Here is a 16,605-nt window from a genome sequence, read left to right on the forward strand (position 1 = left end):
TATAACTGTTTAGTGACAAAATTATGAAATGTATATCTGTGTACATGTGCAAATGAATAAAGCCCATATATATATATTCTATTTCAACATTGAACAATGTTGTTTACTTCAATTCCCTGACAAGTTTCAACCTAACTTTGGGCATGGTGTGTTTGAAAGTTTTCTTTGTTAAGATTTGAAGTTTTTACTGGCTTCTTTGCTTACAAAACATTTATATGTATATTGTGTTATTTATAAATATTTTACATTAAATAAATAAATAATTATATATATATGATATATCCCAAAATGTTTCAATTATTTTCTCTCCTTTTCAAGGAATTCTTATCTTTTATCTTTAAGGTAACAGTATTTTCTTGGCATTCATCTTATAAAAAATTTTAAACTATAATTGTGTTAGCCTCATCTTACTATTGATAAAAATATTTCTTTAAACCGGGTGATGGAACTTATAAGATTCTAAAATGATTAAGTATAAAAACACCATACAATATATATATAAATCCCCATGTAAAAATGTAATTTACTCGCAATCATTTTCTATATCAGTGAGGGGCTACTTGAAGGGTTCTTGGTAAGATATACTGGAAAAAAAATTATAAAAAATAAGTTTATAACTCTGACTCTAGTGATAAAACATGGAAAATGTATCAAATTTCAACTTTCATACAAGCACAAAAATATATTCTTCTGAAGATAACAACGGCTCTTTAAAACCCTCACATCATTTATTCAGACATTTTCCTGTACCACTATTAATTCTCCTATAAAAGTTATTTAAATACAGATGAAGTCTAATTAGAGAAAACAAACTTAGAGTCAAATAATGTAGAATTTTTAATTTGCAGTTTGTGGTATTATTTTTTAATAAGTAAAATAGAACTATTAAAAGTGTTTCTGCTAAAAGTGTTATCACACGTTCATAAAAAAATCACGAAATCTAAAAGGTTTAAAAGACAGAACTACATTAAGCATAGACACTGGAAGTTTCACAAAAAATTACATAAATGTAACTAGGACTTTTTTATAATTTTAAACAACAACTGTTACAAACACAACCAAAGCCTCAACTTCCAATATCTTTAGTTTTGATTACAATGAACTCTGACAAAGAATCCAGCATGATTTACCAAATAGGTCATATCCATTAAAGTATCTCTCACATTCTGGTAATATAAAACCAACCATAATCAAAATTCAGAACAAATTTCAATGTGGAACAGAGTTATTGCATACCAGGAAATTTGATTGACTACTATCTAAAATCAGCAAAAATTATGTATTATGGGAACATGATATATTTTGACGTACTGACTGGATCAGATGCCATTTACAAGAACATAACCATTTCTGATATTCTGATTGGTCAAGCAGCCATTCTGTACATGGACAGAAGCTGGATTTCCTAATTGTTTAATTAATAGGAAAACAATTTGTTTCTTAATAATGTTAAAAGTCATTTTGTGGAAAAATAAGAGGACATATGAAAATTCCCTGATACACATACCGGTAGTAAAAATAAAAAGGAATTTAAAAAGAGCCATACAAAATAGTATATATATATATATATATAATAATGACCATAACAAAAACAAAAATCCACAAAGCAACTTACAGAGAAGAACTAAAATTTCAATCTACATTCTGTGGTAATAAAATACAAGCTTTTGTTAATTCTGTGTTTTTCCCAATATGGCATAATTTTATCTACTTATTTTCATGTGTACCATTCATAAATGAATATTTCAAGAATTAAAATAGGAAGAGGTATGATAACAGCCATTATTGGCCTCTGAAATTACAAAAAATATAAAGTTCTTCAAGCCTTTCAAAACACTTGAACATCTAAACAATTTATTTGAAGGGAGGTAACTGCTTTAAAACTTTTTTGAATTTCAGGGCATAAAAAGTAACTGAATCAAACCTTCTCCTTTAATTACCAGATGAAAGATCATTATTTTTTTGTCTGTGAATTAAATTAAGAAAATTCAAACTAAGCCTTTAATTCGATTTTATTTAACTTAATTCTAAATATTACTTCATAATACTTTTGGTGACACATGAAAATGATTTTTTCTTGACAATAAGTGAAACATTCCAAATAATATTAAAGCTTGTGTTTAGCAGTTAAAATAGGAAGCTGTTGTATACAATGGTACGAATAAGCAGAATCAGCTATGTGAATATTAATTGAACATGGCCTGCTGATACTTTGGATCTTACTCGTCAATTTAATAAAGGGAGCTAACTGCTACTGACACTATTGTTGTCGGGTGCCTCTGAAAGCCTGTTTGGAATCAACACAACATGAATAGAAAATATTAAATAAGCTAAACTGACATAAAGCAATTTGCTTTTCTGTTGATGCTTTGGATTAAAGCAGTTTTGCTTTTTCTCTAAAAGATAAAGATAAAGGCATTATCAAAAGCATTATGCTTTTTGAGAAAAAGTCATTAGGAAAATATGTCTCTGTAACCAGTCTTTTGACATAAAGCAATACTTCTTTTAAATAAAAAGATTTTTCTTGGATAACTGTAGTCCAAAATGTATAGGAGGCAAAATGATATGTCTAAATGCAAAATTTACCTCTAGGAACAATTATCATCATTTAAACATATTTATTTTAATGGAAAGCAAATCATTTTGCCACCTGTAGCATCTGTCCAACAGTTAACAAAAACAATGAATTCTTTGACATCTTAAACAAACAAAAAGTATAGATGTTTATAGAAAAATAAGTTATGCCTCTGCTGCTAAAAAAAACTTTAAAATAAAAAAAAAAAAATCTCCATCTCAAAAAGTTAATATAAAAATAAATATGGAAGAATATCTTGTAAAAAGCCTAATAGTATAATACATTGTTATATATTTTAGACAAATCATGTGCAGTATTGAATTTTATTTTGTGATTGAAAAATGTACACAAGAAGGCTAACTTTATGTCAAAATTAAATCTAAAATATGAAACAGAAGTTTGATGGTACTTGTAATTCTATTCAAATATATCTTTAAAACAATAAAAACTTACAATTCCTTTAATTATGTTGTTGTATTGTCAACAATATGACATAAAATAAGCCAATTATATTGCTATTTTTAAATTATAGTATTGCGTTCTAATTTTTTTACACATAAGATAACTCAATTTTTTAACAAATGACATTTTTCATTTCCATTATCAAATTCTGCATGGATTTCAATTGAAATTTAAAATATATATTTGTAATATCTCTGAAACTGGAAAGTGAAGAAAATTCTTTTTATTATGTTGTGTTAATAAATACCACCAGTTTTTGTTATTGAAATATTAAAACTCATGTATTTAAAGTAAAATAGAACACAATATTTTAATAGCAATAAAATTAATATTCCTGAATAATCAGTCAGAAAAAAAGACCAAAATAAATTTAATTTGTTTCAATTTCAAAATGGTTTTCCCATAATTCCACTTGCACCATGTGAGCAACACAACTTCCCAAAACCTGTTGCATCTCAAAAACAGACTAGATATTCAGGAATATCTGAAAACAGTACTTCTGCCAATGTAAAATCATAATTAACAGTAAATATCAAATCCTTACCCGATCAATATCGTTACGATCATCTCCCGCATCTCGTAGAATTGTATAAGGGGCGTATCCAGAATCACCTTTGTAGTTTCGTAACCTCCACCAATTTCTACTGTCGTCTAATACCTAAAATAAAACATTTTTCAAGAAATTGTTCATCAGAAAAAACAGAAATATACATGTGTACAAAGTAAAGCTTTGAAATGTGATTTCCATAGAAGAGAGGTGTTACTTCACATTTTGTTTCTGAAATCATTTTTTTATGCCTATCTGTACTTTATTGGAATAATGAAAAACATATTTTTGCTGTGTGTGATTAATATATGTTTGTGTTGCACTGAAACAATGCACATGGTTATTTTAAGGCTTTGTCTATAAGAGTAAGAAGAGTATTTACAAGAATTCAGATTTCTATTGGATGCTCATTGGGTTTAAACACTTAATTTACAAATATTTGTAAGTAGTTTAGACTAACATAATGGCCTTTAGTCTCTTCTTATCTAAATGCCTTCACAAAATATACACAGACCTCACTCTAAATTTGTGATGAAGAACAGCAAGAAAAGTGGTTTCTTTTCTATTTTTTATTATATAATGAATTACCTCTAATATATCTCCTTTTTCTACTGTTATTTCCTTTTGATTTCTACCTGTTCTTTCATGAACAGCTTCATATATTCTACAATATCATTTTCATAATCAATAATGACATTAGATGTATGTTTCATTATTAAACGTTATTTTGATTGGCCAACAGCCATCTTGCATCATTCTTTACTTCAAAATGAACTTTTACATACATGATGACACGTTTCCAAAATAAAGTGCACAGGTAAATAAAAGATGGTGTTTTCATGATCATAGCGAAAAAATAAAATTATAAGTATTGAATGCTTCTTATAGTTATTCCCTAGGGTAGTAGAAGCGTTGATCAAAGCACATTTTGTATAAAGCGCGGAAGCATCCAATTCTTTATAATATATTCAGTGCTATGTTTAAAAAATACACCTGATTTGACACAAACAAACATTTATATTACTCTTAATATACTTCAATATAATCTGTAATAGGACGAAACATTTTTAAAAGTGACAAGGTAGTAAAATATTCCTCCCCCCCCCAAAAAAAAAACAACTAGGAAAACAATGAGATGACAGATATGTTGACTTCCAAATAAAAAACGCTTTATATCAAAATGGAAAAACCCTTAGGATTCCATTCAACATACTATAGTTAGCCAAATTCAATTATCAGCCTAGCTGTAACAAGATTATGTTAGTGAATAAATATTATTTTGAATGACTTACTTTGCATTTTTCCTTCTTAATTCTTCCTTATATTCCTGATTTTCTTGTCCTCTAGACTTATTACCAGAATATCTATGTGCATCTTGATTTCTGTGGGACAAATATATTGGATAGTAAGCATGAAATTAAACTATAAATCATACTTGTTTAATTCCCTTTTCATACATGGAATTAGCATGATCATACAATTAAATTTCAAAAATGAGTGTCAAAGTTCTGTTTTCAATAATATGTGAACCACAAAGTTACCTGCTGCGTTTTGAGAAAATATCAGATATAATCATGATATTTATACTTAACATTTAATGAGCTCATATATGTTGAAATACTAAAATACTGTATCTTGATAATGTTATAAACCGCTTTTTGAAACCCATTAAATTTTATTATTTCAATCTTAAACATGAGAAAAATAGCATCTTGACAGCAGCAATGAAGGAAAACATTTCAATCATTTTTAATGGTATTACTGTATTAAAGGAGAACTCTTAATCTTGGAAAAATTACTTTGGTCTAAGATATTTCACATCAAATGGTTTTAAATAATCGTCATGCCAAATTAAATATTTGTATAAATATATATAGGTCTTAGAATAATTTGTATAAATATGTTCATGCAATGGGAGGATTGATTCTTAAAAATTTATATTTTTATTAAGAGAAATTCACATTGGTTTTGTACATAAATTAGGTCGTTAGTTTTTTGGTTTGAATTCTTTTACATTTGTCATTTTGGGGCCTTTATAGACGACTATGCAGTCTCATTGGCAATCATATGAAATCTTTTCTATATTTGACATGAAAACTGGTAATACCAGTTAATTAGGATCCAAGTTAAGTGCACTTTGCTGCAACATGGTTCAAACTCACTTCCTTACTGTTGACAGGCTAGATTAGTAGTTATCACTGTACATTTAGATGATCTACTTATAAAACCACTTTTATGGAGCATATAGAGGGGTACTGTAAGACTGGGACTACAGAACTAGTATGACCATATATCACTTTTATGGAGCATATAGAGGGGTACTATAAGACTGGGACTACAGAACTAGTATGACCATATATCACTTTTATGGAGCATATAGAGGGGTACTATAAGACTGGGACTACAGAACTAGTATGACCATATATCACTTTTATGGACCATATAGAGGGGTACTGTAAGACTGGGACTACAGAACTAGTATGACCATTTATCAAAGACACAAGAGTGCACACGCTGAAATGTCTCGCCTTCTATACTAATCATTGATATTATGTTGATAGTCCTAAGTATAAAGCTAACCTTTATTACAACTGTCACATAAACTTAACATTAACCAAGATAACTAAACAAAGACCAATGAACCTTGAAAATGAGGTCAAGGTCAGATGAACCATGCCAGGCAGACATGTACAGCTAACAATGCTTCTATACAACATATATAGTTGACACATTACTTATAGGTTAAGAAAAATAGACCAAAAAACAAAAACTTAACACTGTGCAATGAACCGTGAAAATGAGGTCACGGTCAAATAAAACCTGCACGACTGACATAAAGATCATAAAATATTTCCATACACCAAATAAAGTTGACCTATGGCATATAGTATTAGATAAAAAGACCAAACTCAAAAACTTAACTTTGACCACTGAACCATGAAAATGAGGTCAAGGTCACATGACATCTGCCCGCTTGACATGTACACTTTACAATCATTCCATACAACAAATATAGTAGACTTATTGCATATAGTATGAGAAAAACAGACCAAAACACAAAAATTTAACTATAACCATTGAACCATGAAAATGAGGTCAAGGTCAGATGACACCTGCAAGTTGGACATGTACACCTTACAGTCCTTCCATACACCGAATATACTAGCCCTATTGCTTATAGTATCTGAGATATGGACTTGACCACCAAAACTTAACCTTGTTCACTGATCCATGAAATGAGGTCGAGGTCAAGTGAAAACTGTCTGACAGACACGAAGACCTTGCAAGGTACGCACATATCAAATATAGTTATCCTATTACTTATAATAAGAGAGAATTCAACATTCCAAAAAATTTGAACTTTTTTTTCAAGTGGTCACTGAACCATGAAAATGAGGTCAAGGACATTGGACATGTGACTGACGGAAACTTCGTAACATGAAGCATCTATATACAAAGTATGAAGCATCCAGGTCTTCCACCTTCTAAAATATAAAGCTTTTAAGAAGTGAGCTAACACCGCCGCCGTAGCCGCCGCCGCCGCCGGATCACTATCCCTATGTCGAGCTTTCTGCAACAAAAGTTGCAGGCTCGACAAAAAACCTTCAACTAGTCATTAACTTGAATCTTAACTGATGAAGAAAGAAGGACATGAAGGCCCTAATGTAGACTTCCGCAGTAGTCTTTAAATTTATTGACAACCACTTTGCATATTATGTTGACCAATAATATACAGACGGTATCAAGAAATGAACAGGTGATAAGTGGGTAATGGTGTTATCTTAATACAACTAAGTCATTTTAACTGGTCTGGTGTTAGTTTTGTACAACTTATCTACTACCCAAAAGTTATATATAAAATACAAAGTAAAGCATTGCAAGCCATTATAACTAGTACTGTGAAATACTGTATGTGTATTCATTGTGAAAATGATATACATTACTAATAAAATACTGAGGTGGACATGTACAAAGGAATATATTTCTGTGAAACTATTTCAAATCAGTTAGCATAATGCCCAAAATTTACAAATTTTGATACAGTTACATGTAAATTCTAAATTGAGTTTCTACTCCATTTAATAAGTTATGTGAGCTTGAAATAATCCCTCAGAATAGTGAAATTATGTATCACACAAACATCCAATAATGTATGGAAAATGTTGAACTTAATATATATGTCAAAATTTTATTTACTTCCTTTTTTCTTTATAAGCTATTTGTTAACTTATAAAATCTCTTGATCATTTCTTAACCACAAAACATCTGTTCAACATTTTCCAGCCCAGAAAATACTTTCAAGAAATCATTTAGAACTTTTAGTATATAAAATAGTAAAAAGACAAAAAATTATTTCAATATTTGAAATTAAGAAAGTTTAAATAAAACAATGTAGGTCTGTTATTCCCACATTTCTGTCCTACTTTATTAAATGTTAAATTTAAAAAAAGATCTTTTCAAATAAAATCATATTAGGCATCACATTTTGAAACATTCTGACACAGCTTAAAGAAATCAAAATCTATTCCAAACTTGTTAAAATTTACATTGTTGAATTTTTTCTTAACTTTAATTCTTTAATTAAATTCATTAGAATTCATCTTATTCTTAGAAAGTATTTTGTATTGAAGTTTACAAGTTAGTATAACCACACCTATCTATGTGTTTTTCAACATATTCTTGGTACTTGGCTACATTAGGGTTAGTGACAGCACCAGGAGGTGGGGTAGAGGGATGTTTCCTATCGTACATTGGTTCTCGTCGATAATGGTCATCTTCTTCTGGTCTGAATGACTGACCAATCCTTGAAGAAGCTCCAATAGGTCCTGTGTGGTAGCTTGGTTCCTCTTCTCGTCGAGTTCGACTGTAAGAAGGTTCCTCGGGTTGTGTTCTGCCATAATTTGTAGATCCATAATTATCTCTTGTAGCTCTAAAATCATCTTTTGTAGCTCTATAATCATCTCTGTAAATAATCAGGCAAACATTCAACATCTAGTTTTGACACTCATAAAACTTTCGAAATATTCTGCATATATTGCAGGAATGTTGAAATAGAAATACTTTCAAAATAGATTATCTTTGCATATTTTACATAAACACTCTTACTTTGATTTTAACACATCACCTATATTATCAGTAGGATATTTCAAATGTTATTTTTAACCAAATATTAGCATGTATTTACTAAATACTAGATTGAATGAGATGACTCAAAATGTTGAGGTTTTACAGTATTCCTATCATCCAATCAAAATTCATGTTTATTCGTTTTTATGATGTTGAAAAACTGATGTGTAAGTAAAAATCTTCCATAGCAATATCTTTCTTCATACTAAAAAATACAAACAAATCAGGAATGTGGAGATCCAAAGGTGGTCCAAAACTTGAACAGAATAAAATCTTTTTCTTTTTAAAGCCTTAAACATGTGAATTGGCTTAATTTACATATATTACAAATATAATACATCATGACAAATAAAATGGAAAAAAAAACAAATGAAATAGAAAGTTATTATGTAAAAATAATTTACTGATGACTGACAACAAAACTTCAATATCATAATACCACTGAAAAATTTGAAGATTTATAAAAAGGAACAGCATTTAAACTGGAGTGTTATTTGCTTTACAGTGGTGGATCCAGGAGGGACATAAGGTTGGAACCCCCATTTATCCTGGTAGCGGCACCCACTCTCCTTTTGAAAATGATCCACCACTGTACAGGGTCAGTATTTTAATATCCCTATCATGTAAATACAAACCTGGGTTCTTCTCTTGGTGGAGGTAACTGTCTAATCATCTGCTGGGACTAAAAGTAGCAAAATAATTCATAAATATATATAGGACAAATTCAGATATGTTTTTCTTCCTATAAAACCTTTATGATTAATGAAAGTTATTTGCAGCTCAACAACACAGTTTGAATTGAACTGACCATGTTAAGCAAAAGTGATTTCAGCAATTTTGATGACAGCATGACTAGATTGGCAAGCTTTAATTACCACACTAAACTAGCCAACTCAGATAGCAGCACACTAAGAGATACATCCTAACGTTTACACAGCAAAATCACACATTCTATTAAAGCAATCTGAATAAATACAGATCAAGATTCCTAGCTTTGCTTACAAAGATCTGAAAACATTCTGTTCACCTTCTGTTCTAGTAGTTATTACCTCAGCCAATGAAATTCCTGCTTACAAATTTTCAAAGGTGTGTTTCATGAAGACAAACCAGAAGAATCTGAAAGGCCTTTAAACAAGTAGTAGAATGGAGCTTTGTCAGATCCTTGTAAGCAAAACAAAAATGATTTGTAGTTCATTCTGATTGGTCTATTAAATAGCAGAGTTTTATTGTGGTGTTTTGTAATGATAATTAGCAGTAATCTCAAAACAATGTTTAATCATGTGAAAGCTTTTATGTTAGACATGCAGTCTTCACATTTAATACCCAGCCATCAATTGACAAGCAATGACTAATGGAATCTGTGTAGTTATTGCAAAACTATTTTTATACATATATATTGTATCTTAAAACAAAATTATAATCATCAAATCAAATGTCATCCAATTATCTTGAACATTAATTGCAGGTTTGTTTCAAAGTTATAGAATGTATGGATAGTAACATCTCCAGACTTGACTAATCAGGTATAACATTTACATGTGTATATATATATATATATGACCAAAATAACATTTGACAATTTCTGGATTATAATTCTTGTTATTCTTATAACTGATTATTCATTTATTTTGCTTTCTTTTAACAGCTGAAGCTTGACAAAGCAATGTTTTATATTAATTTACTAACTATTGATTGCATCATAAGCATTACATAATAAAATCAATCTATAACAGCAAATTGTAAATTACAGATTTTACTGTGAATGTCTATAAGTGGTATCTACATAAAGCATTTATTGGTTCAAAAGTCTTTCCAAGATGTCATCATCAATAACTAAAAGTTCAATACTTCCATGAACAGTTGCCCGCAATGAAGATAATTCCAGGATAAAAATCACCCATTTCAGAACTAGATGTTTATATTGCCTTTATCTTTAGGGCGTTTTTTTCTATCATTTGTATAATGTCCAGTGACAAATATTACATAAATATCAAGATAAGAACCTGTTAGTTTGATATGGATACAACCCTGCTTTGTTCTAGACAGACACTCTGAGCTAGATTTTTAGCATGCTAGTTAAAAAGGTAACATTGCCCCCCCAAAAAAACATGTCTAACTGATCATACACATTATCCTGACTACAAAGGTGACCAGTATTTGCTCCTACTCCTAATTGCAATGTCCTTAGAGGAAAACAGCAAAAACCGTATTTTCAAAATTTGGTTTCGACCGACTTGATCCAACCACCTATGCATTGAAGTATGTAGAACATAAAATTGAGAATGGAAATTGGGAATGTGTCAAAGAGACAACTAGCTGACTTAAAAGCAAAATACAACCGAAGGCCAACAATCGGTCTTCCAACACAACAAGAAAATACCACACCGAGCATGTTTTGTTCCAAAAATGATTTTCATTGCAGAAAAATCAATAATGTAATATTTCCTTGAATTGATTCTAATGAATTACAATTCCTTCAATAGAACCTGAAAAGACTTTTTAGCTCTAACTACTAATATGTGTTTATATATGACAATATAGCAACAACAAAATATACACACATCTGGATATATATATATATAAAACAAACACCTGCAGCCAGTGGTAATAAGTATTTGTGTCATTCAATTTATTTTTATTTTTCGTCAAATTATTTTGATGCCATTCCAAGTCAGATTAAATAAGAAAACCAGTACCAGATATTTATTTTTTTCTTTCCATTTATCTAGAATTAAACTTAAATATGAACTAACTTAACATATTTATTGAACAAATCAAACAAGCTAAAATTGTAAAAAATAATGCGTGTTCAAATGGTCTAAAGGATGGAAGTCGGTTGCAGTGAGGCTACTTTCATTGTTTTTTTTTTCGTTCCAATTAGATAAGTTCTAACAAGAAATGGTTTCGAAATTAATTATTTAAAGAAAAAAATCATGACTGTATACATATATATATCTATTGAAAAGCCATAAATACTTATCACAACTGCCTGCATGACAGACAAGAACTTTTAAAAAAGTTCATCATGCTATTTATATCACCAACACATAAACTAGCCTACCAACATGAGATCTTCTTATCGAGTTTTTAAAGCATGAAATAATCAATACTCTATTTGATAACGATTTAGGAATTTCTCACGTTTGAAATCCCCTAATGACATACAATTAGTACAGTAACATAGGATAGAACTGAATCTGCTTGAGAAATTAACTAGCAAATCACAAAAGCTGAAGCGTTTGGTTGGCTACCTGAAATCTAGCTTCTTCAGCTCGTGTGTTTTCTTCTATCTGATGTTTATGATTGGCTAGGGACTGTTCCAACTGACTTTTGTCAATTGTAGGTTTGAATAGATTGCGTTGAGTGCTTTGCATCTCATCTCTGTAATAATAAAGATTACTATCAATTCTACATTGTTCTAAAAATACATACTGAAGGTGCTGGTGTCCAACCATTGTAAAATCTTGGACAGAAGGCTTCCACATGACCTGGATATTCATCTCTGGAAAGGTTGCAAAACTCAAATTAGTTATCATAGACTTGCAATGTTAACACATCAAGGTAAAATTATTGCACTTACATATAATAGATCTGTCCTTATTAATAAATTATAAATTTATCATATTTTTCACATCATGAGTATGATCATTGATGTTATCATAGCAATGTTGAAAATGAACTGTCCTATGACCTTAAAAATCAGCAAGATTAAAACTTAGAAGTTCTCTTGTAATCTTATTTATTACTACACATTACTTTGTTCAAGGATAAACAATTACCATTTCAAACATATTACATGTTATTTTTTTAAAAATCGGATGGATACATCATTTTTTTTTTGGGGGGGGGGGGGGGGGGGTTCTGCTTCATCTATTTGGTAAGTTCTAAATTAGCATATTTCAAATGTAATTGGATAATATTCTGTGACAATACTTGCAATATCAACACACTATGATGTAACAAAAAGAAAGTGTCTCAAATACGCGAATGCCCCATCCGCACTATCATATTTTATGTTCGATGGACCATGAAAATGGGATAAAATATCTAATTTGGCATTATTCTTATTTGCAGATAAAGTCGCATATAAAGTATACAAATCCTACTCTGATGTGGTCCAATTTCTGCCCAACAGCTGCCATAACTCTAACTCTTTAGAGGTCAAACAGTTCAATAACAGCTCTTTGGCTTCTCTTGTCAACAATGGTGCTACTGCTTTGGAGGCAAGGTCTATACCAACATGAACTGGATCCCTGCTAGCTTCATATATCAGACTAAGAGGTGTGAAGATAAAGTGTACCAGTTCAGGAGCATTGGGGTCATGAATATGTGCCTTTAATTTTGACTACAAATAAGAAAAGATTACGGTAAATTAATATTGGATTCAAACAGGACTATAACAAAAAAAAAAACTTTTTTAAATCAATTATTTTAAAGTCATTGTATTTTGACACTGCTATTTCTCCTTAAGGATGTACTTAGGTGAGGTTTTGGAATTTGTGTCAAATGTTCGGACTCCTTGGTGTTTTTCCATACAATACAATGTAAAATGTTTTGCCCCATAACACCCATTTAATTTTTCATATAATACTAAATAGCTCATGAAAGGTCAATTACCAAAATTTTAGAAGATTCTTAATTTTCTTTCTTTTGTTTTGAGACCCAATAATACCAATGCAAATATAAGGTAAAAGTCCGACTCAGTCTTTTCCCGCCATATTTCAATTCTCAAATATCTCGAAAAGGAGGTCCATGACCTATCAAAATTTTTAGCTTATGTTTATCCTTAATTGATGCTCTACCAGCTTATAGTATCAATTTCAACTTCTTAATTTATCAATTTTCACCTAACCTAACCTAAGTACATCCTTAATTCACATACTGTTTTCCTATATTTTCCTTTATCCTTTTCAGACAATATTTTGACTAGAAACAGTTTTAGTTTCATCGAATTTGGTGGCCAAATCAAAATGGTTGCCTGTCAACATTTAGTTTCAATGCTACAAAAATGTTTTAAATTCTAAATTAATGTATTATCACAACTATCATGTATAAGAAACAACAAGAGCTGTCAAAATGACAGTAAACCGGATTCTTTAACATTTATTTGTGTTCTGGCATTTATCAATATTACAAGGACCAAAACTCCTAATAGGAAATTTTAAAAGGTTTGGTTGAACAGTTCATGAGTAAATGCACGGACACAACACTTTTAAACTTTCAAGAACTGTAACTCCTGAACGGTAAAAGTCAAAATCGTCAAAATTGAACTTGACCTCCATTTTGTTGTCAGTAACAACATATTAAAATTTTAAAAGGTTTGGTTGACTGGTTCATGAGTAAATGCACGGACACGACATTTTTTAAACTTTCAAGAACCGTAACTCCTGAACGGTAAAAGTAAAAATCGTCATTATAGAACTTGACCTCCATTATGTTGTCAGTAACAACATATTAAAATTTTAAAAAGGTTTGGTTGAACGGTTCATGAGTAAATGCACGGACACAACATTTTTTAAACTTTCAAGAAACGTAACTCCTGAACGGTAAAAGTCAAAATCGTCATTATTGAACTTGACCTCCATTTTGTTGTCAGTAACAACATATTAAAATTTTAAAAGGTTTGGTTGAACGCTTCATGAGTAAATGCACGGACAACATTTGGTTGCCGCCCACCCGCCGTACATCCCCAAATCAATAACCGCCATTTTTGACACAAAAATCCAGTTAAAAATAAAATTGTAATACATGTCTATACTAACCAGTAAATTAAAAGCACATTTGATTTTTTGGAAGATATCTATGAAGTCATCACCAGGTGGAGGTCTGGCCCTCATGTTTAACATGCCATCTCTTGGTGGTGGGGCTATAGAAATAAGAAATCCTATTGATTTATAATATCTAACTACTAAATCGATTAAAATGTTATAGATAGGTAAATATTTCCAATAATCAATCAAACAAATCCAATTTTTCCTACATTTCAATTATTTTTTTTTTTAAATTGTATCCATCAATGATAAATTTTAAGATTAAAATGATCCTTTCTAGTAAAGAAATTATTACAACATATTAATAGTATGGTCTAAGAAATGTTTAACCTTACTGCATTTTTGTGTCTGTCCCCAGTCAGAGGCCTCTGGCCTTTGTCTGTCTTGTAAGTTTTTCTTAATTTTGGTTCATTTATATGCTTTGGAATTAAGTATGAAATCCATTTTCGCTGAGCTAATACACATTTGCTGATTGTTTCCCTGTGTTGAAGACCAATTGATGACCTTGTGTTGTTTATTTGCTCTTTGGTTGGGTTGCTGCCTCTTTGACACATTCCGTTTCCATTCTCAATTTTATTTTGTAATAATATTACAACCATTATGACCTTATTATCTCACCTCTGTCGTTTTTCTTTTTATGTGACTGTCTTTCACGTTTACGATTTTCTAATTCTTTATATGCCTCAGCAGCTTGTTGAAGTCGGGCAACAAATTTTTCAATGTCATCAAAACAAGAGTTCAAAATTTGCTGAAATATGAAACATTGAAAACTATATTATTTAGCTTAAACTTCCTAATGCAAGTAATTGTTTTCAGAGGATAACATAAATATATTATCATCTTATTGAGTTAAATCCTTCTCCTGTTTTAAAATACTCAAAATGTACTGATGTTTCCAACGCTTAAGAACTTCTTTTATTACAAATTCATCTAACAATCGGCCAAATGAAATTATAAATCAATAATTGCACCTGCTGGTAATTTCTAAAAAAATGCATACCAAATTTGACCAAAGGTAGGCTTTGCCTAAAAATTGAGACTATATAAGGCCAATTAAAATTAATTGCTAGATTTTCATCCCCGCCCGCCCCTCTGAAATCGTCCCGCCCCGATTTTTTTTATTTAACAAAAATACGATTTCCGGATTTTGATCATGTCTGTTACCGGGAACCATCAATAATTTTGTTTCATTCAACACTTCCTGTTTCAATTTCGTTTTTGTATTTCTTCAAGTAATCTAACGAAAATGATTAAGTCGACATATTCTGCTGCTCTATGATGACAACATCATCTAGCGAGAATAGAGATTGATAACGAGAAGGGCATGAAATATTCGAGTTACGAGTAAAACGCTTTGTCCTTGAACGCAAATTGCGGTAGTCACATAATAAATTTAAGTGAATCGAAAACCGTGTTTTTTACTTTATTTATACAATGAGTTGTGTCAGGAAATTTGGACTGTGAATGATATCCAAAGCGCAAGAATTGTAGAACAAATAGGTACAAAAAACATGACTGGATTGAAGAAATTGACACAAGCACGAACTTGTTTGATTTATGACCGTATATTGAGAAGAAAAGTCGACAAACACGCATTTTAATTATAACAAGCCCTTATATTTACCCATGGGTGCTGTTTATTAAACACCAACTACTTTTTGGTTAAGTTCACGTTTTACATCATAATTACTTTCAACACTGAGTTTAAATTTTATTCTGTACTCATAATACTTGTGCTGCATACAATTGCACCAATACATTTTATTGATTTTATGGGGACTACAAACCATTGCTTAGAAAGCAAAATAAATTTGGTGTAGGTATAGTCCAACTGAAGAGAGCATTTCTCTTCTTGTTGATGTATACTGTAAATAGGTTTCTAAAGCGGCAATTACATGTATAACAGTGGTTGCCAATCAGGGTTTTTTATTTAGGGAGCTACCATTTGATTTTTATGGGGGGGCTAGGATGAAAAATTTTGTCCTGCATTTTTTTTTAGTTGTAATCTCTGTCCTGCCTTTTTATTTTTCACTCTATTCGGTCCTGCCTTTTTTTTTTATTAGTTTATCCTGACTTTTTTTACCTAAATTGTCATCCTGCCTTTTTTTTTTTATCAAAGTGTC

General features: G+C 30.5%; 1 protein-coding gene across 16 annotated transcripts in view; it reads right to left on the bottom strand.

Moving 5' to 3' along the window:
• The window catches only part of LOC143082890 (epidermal growth factor receptor kinase substrate 8-like), a 76,804-nt gene that overhangs the window by 24,365 nt on the left and 35,834 nt on the right, over window positions 1–16,605 (bottom strand). For 11 of the 16 annotated variants that reach the window (XM_076258860.1, XM_076258861.1, XM_076258859.1 and 8 more), the window contains 10 exons: window positions 15,101–15,230; window positions 14,474–14,577; window positions 12,818–13,056; window positions 11,963–12,092; window positions 9,347–9,393; window positions 8,239–8,547; window positions 4,877–4,966; window positions 4,173–4,248; window positions 3,582–3,695; window positions 1,131–1,166 (listed from right to left, as the gene is read on the bottom strand). In XM_076258860.1, coding sequence (XP_076114975.1) covers window positions 1,131–1,166; window positions 3,582–3,695; window positions 4,173–4,248; window positions 4,877–4,966; window positions 8,239–8,547; window positions 9,347–9,393; window positions 11,963–12,092; window positions 12,818–13,056; window positions 14,474–14,577; window positions 15,101–15,230 — 1,275 coding nt within the window. Of the gene's footprint in view, window positions 1–1,130; window positions 1,167–3,581; window positions 3,696–4,172; window positions 4,249–4,876; window positions 4,967–8,238; window positions 8,548–9,346; window positions 9,394–11,962; window positions 12,093–12,143; window positions 12,214–12,817; window positions 13,057–14,473; window positions 14,578–15,100; window positions 15,231–16,605 lie in introns of all 16 variants that reach the window. The other 5 variants (XM_076258867.1, XM_076258870.1, XM_076258865.1 and 2 more) reach the window with 5 other exon arrangements.

This window comes from Mytilus galloprovincialis, chromosome 7 (assembly GCF_965363235.1).
Source record: "Mytilus galloprovincialis chromosome 7, xbMytGall1.hap1.1, whole genome shotgun sequence".
Lineage (NCBI taxonomy): Eukaryota > Metazoa > Mollusca > Bivalvia > Mytilida > Mytilidae > Mytilus > Mytilus galloprovincialis.